The sequence below is a fragment of the Coloeus monedula genome (assembly GCF_965178545.1).
Source record: "Coloeus monedula genome assembly, chromosome: 3".
Classification (NCBI taxonomy): Eukaryota; Metazoa; Chordata; class Aves; order Passeriformes; family Corvidae; genus Coloeus; species Coloeus monedula.
This window is the reverse complement of record NC_138783.1, coordinates 118347914-118360699: the sequence shown is the minus strand read 5'-3', so window position 1 is coordinate 118360699 and position 12786 is coordinate 118347914. Positions and strand designations below refer to the sequence as shown.

Sequence of the window (12786 nt, the reverse complement as noted above, 5' to 3'; positions counted from 1 at the left end):
CTGATGATTTTTAAGCCTGGACTTCCAGGCCATGAGTTGAAAATATCTCGGGGTGGGGGGGGTTGTGTCTTAAAATTGCAGCTTTCCAGAACCTGACAGGAGCCTGAAAGGTGGAGAGGGACCTTTAACAACAGCATGGAGTGCCAGGAAAAGGGGAAGGGATTCAAACTGATAGGGAGGAGATTTAAATGGGATTTTGGGCAGGAATTGTTCCCTGGGAGGGTGGGCAGGCCCTGGCACAGGGTGCCCAGAGCAGCTGGGGCTGCCCCTGGATCCCTGGCAGTGCCCAAGGCCAGGCTGGACATTGGGGCTTGGAGCAGCCTGGGACAGTGGGAGGTGTTCTTGCCATGGCAGGGGAATGGGATCCCTAAAATCCCTCCCAATCCAAACCATTCTGTGATTCCATGATCAACATTTCTGCTGGAGATCCTGGCAGTGCTGGACAGATCCTGGGAGACTCTTTGGGCAGAAATAACGTGGCCACATCCTAAGAGAAATTCCTGACTCCAGCAGCCCTGGTTTATATCCCAGAGTCTTCCTTCCTTGGCAACAACTCAGCCAACAGAGCTGATCCCACCAAGGGACAGGGATGAGTTTCAGGGACCAAAGCCTGGATCCAGCTGCAGGAGCCCATGAGCCAGGCTGACTTTTGCCATTCCAGTCCCTCCCTGGATCAATTCCAAAGCAACACATCCCTGGGTGCTGGAGCTCGGCTCCATCTGCAGCTCAGACAGAAGATCCTGAAACTCTGTAGGCTCATGATGCCAACAAAGGGGATTTTGGTGCACTCTGGATTCAGGGAGCAAATCCCTGTGTGCTCAAACTTCCTGGGATCAGGGCAGTGGCCACACTGAGCACTCTCCAGGTGGAAGTCTTTGATGGTGCAGTGCCCTCAGTCTGCTGGAGAAACCTCCAGAGTGCAACATTCCCACATGGAAGAGAAAAGATCAGGAAAAGGAAGGGATTGAGGACATTCCCAAGACATTTTTTGGCTCAACAAACCAGAGCTGCCAGTTGTTATTTGAATCCTTCCCAAGGCTGTGTATCCCCAAAATCCACAAACAAGGAACGCAGAGGATTTAGGAGCAGAAAATTCCTTGTTTTCTACCCTCAGAAACATCACCAGAGGAAGGGCTGAGGAGCTTCACTATTGGATTCTTTGGGAACAAAATTCTAAAGTCCTGGCATTCCAGCTGCTCAGGCCTTTGGGAATGCCCATGGAACAGGACTTTTAAGGCCATGGTTTGGCTGCACAGCTCCTCTGGCTCTCCAGTGTCCTGAAATTTTACTCTTGGAGATCCAGAGCCTCTCAGAGCCCATGGGACAAATGGGCTTTGGACAATCAAAAAGGCTGGAACACATCCCAAGGCTTCCCTTCCTCCACAGGGATTTATGATCCCTCAGGGCACAAATATCCCCTTTTTCCCTTTTTTTCCCTGGCACAACTGTTTGCTCAGCCCCAGGACTGCTCCAGTTTGATCCCCTCTCCTCTATTCCAGTGTTGGCTGTTATTAGCTTCCCAAAATATCCAACTCCCAGCCTGGGAGCTAACTGGGCTCAACAAATTCCAACCCCCACTCCATCTCCTATTAAAACAACAAAAAATATTTTAAAAAGTTCATATTGGAAACCATCAGTTATGAGGAAAACAGTACCTGCAGCTGTGGAGAGGTTTAGAAATAAATCCAGGTGCTGAGACAGCTCCAGTGCTGGGATAGCCACGCTCCAGTCAGCTCCTGCCATCCCTCAAACTTGGGATAAAGAAAAAACTGATCCCTCAGAAAAGACGGACATGAATGGTCCTAATTCACACCAAATCATGGCACATATTCCATAATAAGCTGATGGGCTCATCTCCAAAGAGCATCCAGGATTTTCCTGCTGAATGCAGGAGAGCCCTGGAGGGGCTGGAGCGTGTCCAGGACAGGGAAGGGAGCTGGGAAGGGGCTGGAGCCCCAGGAGTGGCTGAGGGAGCTGGGAAAGGGGCTCAGGCTGGAGCAAAGGAGGCTCAGGGGGGCCCTTGTGGCTCTGCACAAGTCCCTGACAGGAGGGGGCAGCCGGGGGGGTCGGGCTCTGCTGCCAGGGAACAGGGACAGGAGGAGAGGGAACGGCCTCAGGCTGGGCCAGGACAGGCTCAGGGTGGACAGCAGCAGGAATTTCCCCATGGAAAGGGAGCTCAGGCCTTGGCAGGGGCTGCCCAGGGAGGTTTGGAGTGCCCATGCCTGGAGGTGTCCCAGGAAGGGCTGGAGGTGGCACTCAGTGCTCTGGGCTGGGGACAAGGTGGGCATGGGGCACAGCTGGGCCTGGCTGGGCTGGGAGGGCTTTTCCAGCCTCAGGGACCCTGGGATCAACCTTGAAATTGGGACAAATTAAATGCAAAATTTAAAACTACACCAAGAAAACTGAAAAGAGACAAATAACAACATTTATACATTTACAGCTTCTGCTGAGCTTCACGAGTTGAGATCTTAGATATTCTCCTTCCTACTCAATCCAAATCCAGGCCCAAATTCCAGGCTGGAGGTGAAATCCCTTTAAACCCCTTCTGTCCATGTTCTATTTAAGAAAACCTTTGGAGAAACCCTTGAGTGAGACACATTCTTGCAGTTGGCACTTTCTACACCAAAAAAGTGAATTTTCAGCAAGGGCAGCTCCGGGAGCCAAACCCAGGGCACAGATTCCCAAATCCACAGCTCCTCCTGGCTGAGCTCATCCCTGAGTGGAAGGAAGGTCTGTCCCACAAGGAAAAATCATGGATAAGGGAAGCTCTGCCTGGAGCAGGCAGCAACTGCAACAACAAAAGCACCTCTAATACAGATTCAGCTTCAGGGAGCGTGCAGTGCATTCCCCCTATAATGCCAATGATTTTTCCAGGAAAAAAGAGACTTAAAAGAGAAAAGAAAATCAAATTTAAATTGAAAATAAAACCCACCATGAAAATACCCCCAAACAAACAAAACCCCACAAATCCAGACATTTGTAACTCTTAAAGAAAGATGTAGAGAAAGAAAATTCTGGGATGATTTAAATATTCAGAAAAACTGGTTTCTTTTCCTCCCCAAAATTCCACATCCAAGGAAAAAAGAGCACAAAGCTCCCTCAGGAATGATCCAGATACTGGATTTACATCAGAGAGCAGGAGGTCTTTATATATAACAATAATGTCACTGGTCTTCCTCCTGCTTTGAGCAAAAGAAAGACAAAAAAGCCACATGAACACTTTGGTCCTGATGTCTTTCCCAGTTTGGGATGTCCACTCGATGGCAAAACAAAGCATCTTTGATTCTCCTGCTCCTACAGAAGCTTGGGGAGTCTCTCATTCCCACCTGGAATTTTCTGGCCTCACCTAAAGAGGATTTTTCACCTGTGCTTTGAAGATTATTTACCTTGAGGACCATGAGGTGGCTCCTGGCAGTGAAAGTTGTTTTTCGTACTTAAGAAAATTTAAAAGGTCAGTTTTTATTTTTAACCACACTTTTATTGCCTTTTTTCCCCCCCCAAAAAACAAAGCCCCACCAAATCCCATCCTAGATTTCTATATTTACACTGCAGACTTCTTAATCTCTTATGTAAATATCCATATTCCGGAGTAATCTCTGGAAAAAATGCTATTTATAGCATCCTGCTGCTGGAGAGATCTTCATTATCAATGTAATGCTCCGAGAGAAAAGCAAATCAATTTGCAGAGTTGTCAAATAGCAAGATAAGCACCCGGATTAAAACGATTCCCATCATTTTAAACAAAAAGAAACCTCAATTGTTACAATAATGAAGATTCTGGCATAGACCACACACATCCCACAGCCAGATTTTTGGATGGACAGGAGTTACCACAATTCTTTGCTGCAGCAGTGATTAAAAAATGGGTTAAAAAAGGTTTCAAACATTTGGGATTTTCAGTTTTTCCTGGCAGTGAGTTTCTCTTCAGGGCTCACTGGGATGATGCCACTGCATTCTTCTGCCTTGGCCACGGGGTGTTTGATGAAAGCCCTTCTGATGACATCAATGTCCCGGCCCAAATGATCCATCATGGGGGACACGATGGAAGGTGGGGCCTCCAAGTCTATCAGGAAATACCTGCAAGGAGAAACACACAAAATAAAGCAAAATTCCTGGGCTGGAACAGCTGCAACCCAAGGAACTCTTCTGGGGGGGTTTCTGAAATGAGAATTCTTGAGTTTTTTCTGCTCCTGTGGGATTTTTTAAATGAGAGTTGCTAAGTTTCTTTCTTGCATTTTGGTACCTGGATTATTTGAAATAAAAAGCTCCATATGGGCTTGATTTCAATTATGAAAAGGTCAATTCTGTTGGAATCATGGAATATCCTGAGCTGGAAGGGACCTACAGGGATCATCCAGAGCAGCTCCAAGCCCTGCACAGACACCCCAAACATCCCACCTGTCCCTGGGAATGCTGTCCCGACACTCCTGGAGCTCTGTCCAGCACTGCAGACCCAAGAAGATTCAAGACTTTGCTTCTTCCTCATCCATTCATCCTCATCTTGCCTTGAACCATTTTTAAAACAAGGTAGGGTGGCAGGAGCAGCCCCTTCCTCAAATTCCTGACATGTTTTTGGGGAACAGATGCCAGTGGGAAGCATCTCCAAGCCCATTCACACACACAGAGATTCCTTCCTGCAAAGCTCTGCCTCGGAGCTGAATGGAAATGGAAAAAATGAAAAAAAAAAGCAAAGAGATGGATTTATCCCAAATCACATCTTTGATGTGAACGTGGCTTAAATCTCCAATCTGTTGGGGCCTGATGAGCACCCAGTAGTGCTGACCTTGGTGGGACTGAATCAGGGAATATTCTGATGGGAAGGGACCCCCAAGGATCACCCAGTCCCACCCCTGTCCCTGCCCAGCCCCCCCAGCAATCCCAGCCTGGGCATCCCTGGCAGCGCTGTCCAAACGCTCCTGGAGCTCTGGCAGCCTCGGGGCCGTGCCCATTCCCTGGGGAGCCTGGGCAGTGCCCAGCAGCCTCTGGGGGAAGAACCTTTCCCTAAAATCCAACCTAACCCTGCCCTGGCCCAGCTCCAGCCGCTCCCTGGCTGCTGTCCCTGTCCCAGGTCTCAGATCCCCAGGGAACCCCTCGGTGTCCCCACAGCTCTCCTGACATCCCTAAGGAAACAGCCACCACCCCGCCGCAGGAAGCAGAATGTGGCTCCCCACTGATATCTCAATAACCAAAGTTATTTCTGCAATAAATCCCTTTGCCGAAGACCTGCACCTTCTTCAGGAGCTCAGCTGGAGTTTTCCAGGAGATTTTTCCAGCTCCAGCACACCTGAAAGAGCAAAGGGTGGGATATTGGGCAGGAATTGTTCCCTGGGAGGGTGGGCAGGCCCTGGCACAGGGTGCCCAGAGCAGCTGGGGCTGCCCCTGGATCCCTGGCAGTGCCCAAGGCCAGGCTGGACATTGGGGCTGGGAGCAGCCTGGCACAGTGGGAGGTGTCCCTGCCATGGCAGGATGGGCTTTGAGGTCCCTCCCAACCCAAACCGTTCCAGAATTCCACAATTCTCTAAGCCCACCTCCCCATGGAGTACCACACTACCCCAAAGTGATTTCCCTTAAATATCCAAGCAGGACCCAACATCCCGGTTTCACTTCCAAACTGCCCCCAACAGAGAGAACTTTGCTCTGTGGGAAGTTTGGATCCTTCCTAAGCCAACTACAGCAGGAGCATCCCACATTCCCAAAAGTGATCCTGGAGGGAAAGTCCCCAAGCCCAGAAGGGAACTGGGAATCTGAACAGGAAATCCAGGACGTGAGGCCCTGAACAAGCCCCGCTCGTGTCCTTCAGGCTGCACTGGGTTCATTTTTTGCGTCACATCCCAAATATTGCACCCCAAGAGCCCTGGGGGGCCAGGAATGACTCAGGCAGCGCTGCTGGATTGCAGAATCCAGCCCTGGAAATCATGGGAACACCACTTTTCCTCAGCCACCAGCCCGATGTCACACCAGCATCCACGTAGCAGCCACAACTCATCCCCAAATCCTTTCCAGAAAGTCCAGAATTCTTTATGGGAGAGGCAGGATGGTAAAACCCCCTCCCTGCAGCCCATCCTGGGGCAGAGCCCTCCAGGAGAGGTGCCCAGCTGGAATGGGCTGTGCCTGGGTGTCCCTGAACCCAAGGGAGCAGTGCCAGCCCATGCCAGCTCTGCATTCCGGGGGCTGTGCCACAGGAGTCGCTTGTCCCGGGGATTTGGAGGAGCTCTGGTGGGCTCGTTCCTCCTTGCAAATCCCCACAGGAACAACATTTGGCTTTTGGGAAGCTCAGCTGCCCACTGCTCTGTGAGCTCCAGGGTGCAGAGATGCCAGCTGGTTCTCAGCTCAGGGAGAGGAGCCATCCTTCAGCCTGGACAATTCGTTGGAAGTGCAGCCCAGCAGGATGTGAAGGATGCACCCCCCTAAAACCCAGGAACGTGGGATGCTCTGGTAAAGCCATTACAACCTGCTGCGAGTTTAGCAGATGACACTTGAACTCTTCTCCTTGGGAAGCAGCCTTCCCAATCCTCTCACCTACCGGGAAGGAGCACGGGGGGGAGCAATTCCAGCGGGTGGTTCCTGCCCCCTTCCCTTTGCACCGATCCCATCGCCATCCCCGCTCTTCCCTCCACAATTTAATTCCATTTCTGCCTCTCATCTGCTGCTTTTCATTGTGCTCCTCAGACGGCGAGAGGGTTGGTTTTTGTTTCCTTTTTTCCCTTCCCTCCAAAGGCTGCTTTGCAACTTTGTGCTTTCTCTGCCATTAGCAAAGGGTGGAAATTTCCACTGACGCACTGTTGATAAGCCAAGGAGAAGGGGGGGGAAGGGAGGATGAGCTGTTCCAGCAGATCTTTCTGACTCCTCGCAGGAAAGGTATTTTATCAGAGCACACGGAACTGCAGGCACTGGGAACAATGTGGGGTTTCAAAAACAACCGCCTCTCTCCAACGTGAGCAACAACAACAACAACAACAACAACAACAACAAAAAAAAAAAAAAAAAAAAAAAAAGAAAAGAGAGAGAAGGGAAAAAGAACCGGCATAAAGAAAAAAAAATTGGATTTCTTCAGGAAAGAAAGAAGGGCTGGGAAAACAATGAGCAACACAATGGACAATGGAATCCCTGAGGAGATCTGAACCCCTTCCCCTCAAATCTCCCCGTTTAAATCAGCTGCCAGGAGGCCACGGGGGTTTTTAAACCCTCAAACCTTCATTGCAGGCAGTGATCTATGACCCCACAACGCTGCTGTTTGTGGAGTAAACAACCCCAAATCCCAGTGGGACAAAGGCAGGGAAAAATACAGGAATGCAGCAGGGAAACCACCTTGTTCTTGCAAAAAGAAATGCAAAAAGCATTTGTGCTCTCTAGGAGTCATCAGGGGAGAAATGCAGGAAAATTCCACTGATTCACGATGAGCCCACGGTTATTTTTGTCCTCCTGCTTGACTGCAAACACAAAGATGATTTAAATGCAGGGAAGCAGGCTGGAACACATTAAAACAATGCATTAACTCCAAAAAAAAAATTTAAAATGTGAGATGGTCTCAAATAAAAGAGGATGTGCCTTTGTGTATGAGGGAAATCAAAAGAAAAGAGGGGAATGAAAAGAGCCAGGTTTCATTTCTCAATTTTACCACGTTCCAGGCAGAAATTGTTTGAACCCTGAGTCCTAAGGATGCTCCAATTTGTTGCTTTCAGATGGCCAGGGTAGGACTTCAAGGAACCTGGATGAAAATTCCCTTTGAAATCCTCCTGGAATTCAACTCTGAGCCAAGGGGAACAGTGAAGATATGGTGGGCTTGGAAGAGGCTGTGTGGTCCCATGGTTTTGGCCCAAAAATGTCTCCCTGTGTGAAGGTGGAAGATCCAAGGGAAAGAAAACGTTCTGAGGAACAGGCAGAGGTGAAAGGAGCAGAAATCACCTGGAGGAAACCACAGCAGGTGCTGGAGCAGCTCCACATTGTCGTCAAGAAGGTAATTCCATAAAAAGAATTTTTGTTTTGCTACCTGAATGTTCATTTTATCTTTAGGACCACGGAAATGGGGGAATTTGCTCTGCTTTTCAACCCAACCTTCCTCAGCAGGGTAGAGTTCATGCTCATGATCATGAAGGATCAGGACAAGTGTTGCCTTTAGCTTTTAAAAATATGGCAGTGGAAGTTCTGCGAGAATCTGGGAAAGACCAGATGAAACCCAAAAGCCGGATTTTAGTGACCAACCTGTGCCACAGCAATGATGGGAATGATCCACAGAGGGCTTGGAGGGGAGATACACCCACAGTGCCAGGAATGGCATTTCCCAAATTCCATCCACAGGCACCTGTTGTTCAGCTAATTAAATCATGGAAAGATGTTTTCATGGAATCATTGAGGCTGGAAAATACCTTCAAGGCCATTGAGTCCAGTGCCCGATGCCCACCTTGTCCCCAGCCCAGAGCACTGAGTGCCACCTCCAGCCCTTCCTGGGACACCTCCAGGCATGGGCACTCCAAACCTCCCTGGGCAGCCCCTGCCAAGGCCTGAGCTCCCTTTCCATGGGGAAATTCCTGCTGCTGTCCACCCTGAGCCTGCCCTGGCCCAGCCTGAGGCCGTTCCCTCTCCTCCTGTCCCTGTTCCCTGGCAGCAGAGCCCGACCCCCCCGGCTGCCCCCTCCTGTCAGGGACTTGTGCAGAGCCACAAGGTCCCCCCTGAGCCTCCTTTGCTCCAGCCTGAGCCCCTTTCCCAGCTCCCTCAGCCGCTCCTGGGGCTCCAGCCCCTTCCCAGCTCCCTTCCCTGCCCTGGACACGCTCCAGCCCCTCCAGGGCTCTCCTGCAGGAGCCAGAACTGGGCACAGCCCTCGAGGGGCCTCTCAGTGCCCAGCACAGAGGGACAATCCCTGCCCTGCTCCTGCTGGACACACAATTCCTGATCCAGCCCAGGGGCCAGTGGCCTCCTTGCCCACCTGGGCACCCCTGGGCTCGTGTCCAGCCGCTGGCACCAGCACCCCCAGGGCCTTTCCCACTGGGCCCCTTCCCAGCCACTCTGCCCCCAGTCTGTAGCACTGCATGGTGCTAAAAACCAATTAAATTAAAAATTTAAATTAAATTAAAAATAATTAAGAAAAAGAAAAGGTTAAAATTAAAATCAATTCCCCCCCAAATGGTGGCTGATTCCCACCCCACCAAGCCCAGTGGCCACCACACTCAGTCAAGGAGCCTGTACCAGGATTTGGTGGATTCTGGTGCCTCCACATCACCAGCTGTGCTCAGGGCCTCTAAAATGCACCGAAATTCCAAAGTGCTCTTCCACAGCTAAGGTGAAAAGGAAAAAACATCCAAACATTTCAGGGCTTTGATCCTTGAGGCACATCCACACTTTCATGGGGAAAAGAATTTGAAGGAAAACTAATGGCTCAACTCATCAATGAAGAAAGCCCCATCTAGTGGAAGAAGACAATCAATTGAGCAGAAAACACTTCAAATGTGCATAAATCCACAAATACTCCAGCTGCTTTTGTTCCCATCCAAGCACACTGCAGAGCCAGGACACCTTTTTGCCCAAACAGCTCAAGATGTTCTAAAATCCAAGCAGCAACACGAACCTGGGTTGGGCATTCGGTTTAAATTTATTTGGGGGGGATTAAGAAAGGAAAAAATTGCAGCTCCTTTCATCTGTTTTTTGTTTTCCGCTCTTTTGTGCTCAAGAGCCATGAAAAGCATCAAGAGGCTCGACTTGAGTGAGGCCAAACACATCTGGAGAATAAAGTCCTTTAACTCTGCATAATTTGTGTTCAATAAAGGGCGGGGAGAGGGTTGTTCAAACCTGTAAACGCTCCAGAGAACAATTCTGACAGGTAACCATTATTTCAGTGTAGAAATCAAGGCAGTCAAATTGATCAGAGGGCACTTCAACCTCTCCTGGCCACGTGGAAAATTTCATCCTGCCACGAGCAGAAGGAATTGAAAAGGAATTGTGCAAGTTCCTAAGCTCAGCTGCTTTGTGGCAAGAGGCAAAGCTTGGACATGTAACAGAATTTACATGGAAGTGTTTCCACAAGAGTCAAATGCCTTAAACAGAGAGGTTGGGGATTCCTCATCCTGGAAATGTCCAGGTTGGATGGGGATTGGAGAAACCTGGGATGGTGGAAGGTATCCCTGAAGGGTTGGAATTAAATGATCTTCAAGATCCCTTCCAACCCAACCCATTCCATGCTTCCATGCTCAATTATGGAATTATTCCTCTTAATAACCATCCATTCCTGCTGCTTTAGGGCCTGGAAACAAAAGCCTTTCCCAGGCAGGTGCTTTGGCAAAACCACCTGGAATTTCTGCCTCCTGACACCCTTGGATGCTGTTGTGTATCCCTTGTTCCTCAGGAACCCTGGAATTCACCTCCTACAGAAAACCCCCCGGGCATGTGTGAACATAAACTTCCAAATGCAATTCTTGGCTGGTAATTCCTGATAAACTCCCCAAAATGGAATCCCTGGCTGGTAATTCCTGATGAACTCCCCAAAATGGAATCCCTGGCTGGTAATTCCTGATGAACTCCCCAAAATGCAATTCCTGGCTGGTAATTCCTAAAGAACTCCCCAAAATGCAATTCCTGGCTGGTAATTCCTAAAGAACTCCCCAAAATGCAATTCCTGGATGGTAATTCCTAAAGAACTCCCCAAAATGCAATTCCTGGATGGTAATTCCTGATCAACTCCCCAGAATGGAATTCCTGCATGATAATCCCTGATGAACTCCTCAAAATGCAATTCCTGGCTGGTAATTCCTGATCAACTCCCAAAATGCAATTCCTGGCTGGTAATTCCTGATCAACTCCCAAAATGCAATTCCTGGATTATAATTCTTGATAAACTCCCCAGAATGGAATTCCTGGATGATAATTCCTCATAAATTCCCAAAATGCAATTCCTGCATGATAATCCCTGATGAACTCCTCAAAATGCAATTCCTGGCTGGTAATTCCTGATCAACTCCCAAAATGCAGTTCAGCAAGAACAAAAGCAAGCCCCGAGTTTGCTATTTCAGAGAACACGGGGGCTGAGGAGACAACTGGGAGTGAAGAGCAAAACAAGAAGATGAAGAGGCAAAGCAAGCAAATCACAAAAGAAAATTGCCATCTTTTCAAAATCCAATTTGAAAGGGGGAAAAAAAACCACAACAAGGCAATGAAAAACTGGCAAATAGAACATGGAAATTGTTATGGATAATCAGAGTTTCACTGGAGAACTCATAAATCATGGAATGGTTTGGGTTGGAAGGGAACTTGAAGCTCATCTCATCCCACCCCTGCCATGGCAGGGACACCTTCCACTGTCCCAGGCTGCTCCAAGCCCCAATGTCCAGCCTGGCCTTGGGCACTGCCATAGAAATAAATATGCAAATCAATAAAACGAAGTGAATGAAATGATAAAAATGTGGGGAGGAAGGTGTAAACCATTCCTGTATTACAGGTAGATTTAACAGAGAGATTCCCACCCATCCCAAAACCAAGGAGAAGGAAAGGCCCTGGTGCTCCATCAATTCCCAAACCCTGAGCAGGCTGAGCTCCATCACCTTTGCTCCAGAGACCAAAAATAAGAATGGAAACAACATTGAGGGGTTGCTAAAAACCACTAAAAAATCTCCAATTCCAACCCTCAGCATTCCAAGTCCCACCTGGGTGCTTCCCTCTCCTCCAAGCCCCCATCCCAGCTCCTGCAGTTTCACAGATTCCTGATCTGCAAATCCTTGGAGCCATGACCTTCCCAAAGGAATGTGTGAATCCTATTTTATTTTTTTTTCCCAGGTCTGTTTTGGAGCTGCCTTTGGATCATCTCCCGTGCAGTGAAAATCTCCCCCCCACCAAGCCTGGTCCCCAAAGCATCCCCTCAGCACTGCCCCGAGCCAGGGAGAGCCACAAGGGTGGGACTGAGGCAGGGCCAAAGCAAACAGGCAACCACAAAGTGCAACCCCCAGTGTGCTACTATCACTTTACAACCAGTTGGAATCTGCTCCAGCTCAGCCCTGACCAAATCTGCTCTGCTGTCCTCAGCCAGCCCCAGCCTGGAGAGGGATTGGAGAGGATTCAGTGGTTCTGGAGCATCCCAAGCAGCAAACAAAGCCAGAGTTGAACATTCCTTCGATTCAAAGGCTGGCACACACCTTATTTAAATCAGTTTGGTTTTGTTTGTGCCAGGCAGAAACACCCCTGGGACCAAAACAACACAAAGCACCTTAAAAGCAATTTAAATGCAGCTCATTGATAACAAGTAGTGGCGAGTAAAACAAATATTTGGCACAAATCTGTCACCCAGCAGGAGAGAAAGGTTGGGAATCTTTATTTAAATACATTCTTCCCCTGGTTTTTCACAGCCAGGGCCATGGGCAAGTCAGGCTCAAAGTCTCACCTAAATTTCCATATCTGGAGCCTGGTCCTTGTCACATTTTATTCACCCACAAGGTGAATGGTCACAATTTTGCTGCTCAGATCGTGCTCTGAAATACTTGAAAACCAAAAGATTCACATTCTACTATGAATGAAATAAATGTGAATGAGTGGCTAATTCAGTTTAAAGATCAGTAAATCAGGAATTGAAAAATTTGATTCTATAGCTGTATCCACACAATTGCCAGAACTCTGTTTTCATAACGACCTAAAGGCAAAACCTGTCAATAGTAGGTCTCTAAAAAACTAAAACAAAAGGAGGAGGATGCCTGAAGAGATGCTTTTAAGAGAAAAACCTAAATTTTAACACCCCCTCCCCCCCAGTGACCAGAATTTCCTGAGAAGGAATAATCCCATTGTTTGTAGGATCTGAGGTCTTCAGGAGAG

At 48.7% G+C, this 12786-nt stretch overlaps 1 protein-coding gene across 1 annotated transcript in view; it reads right to left on the bottom strand.

The window, feature by feature from the left end:
* Positions 1 to 3475: 3475 nt before the first annotated feature.
* The window catches only part of MRPS6 (mitochondrial ribosomal protein S6), a 43761-nt gene continuing 34450 nt past the window's right edge, over positions 3476 to 12786 (bottom strand). Inside the window, exon 3 of the mRNA XM_082278131.1 lies at positions 3476 to 4077. Coding sequence (XP_082134257.1) covers positions 3897 to 4077 — 181 coding nt within the window. The 3' untranslated portion in view covers positions 3476 to 3896. The remainder of the gene's footprint in view (positions 4078 to 12786) is intronic.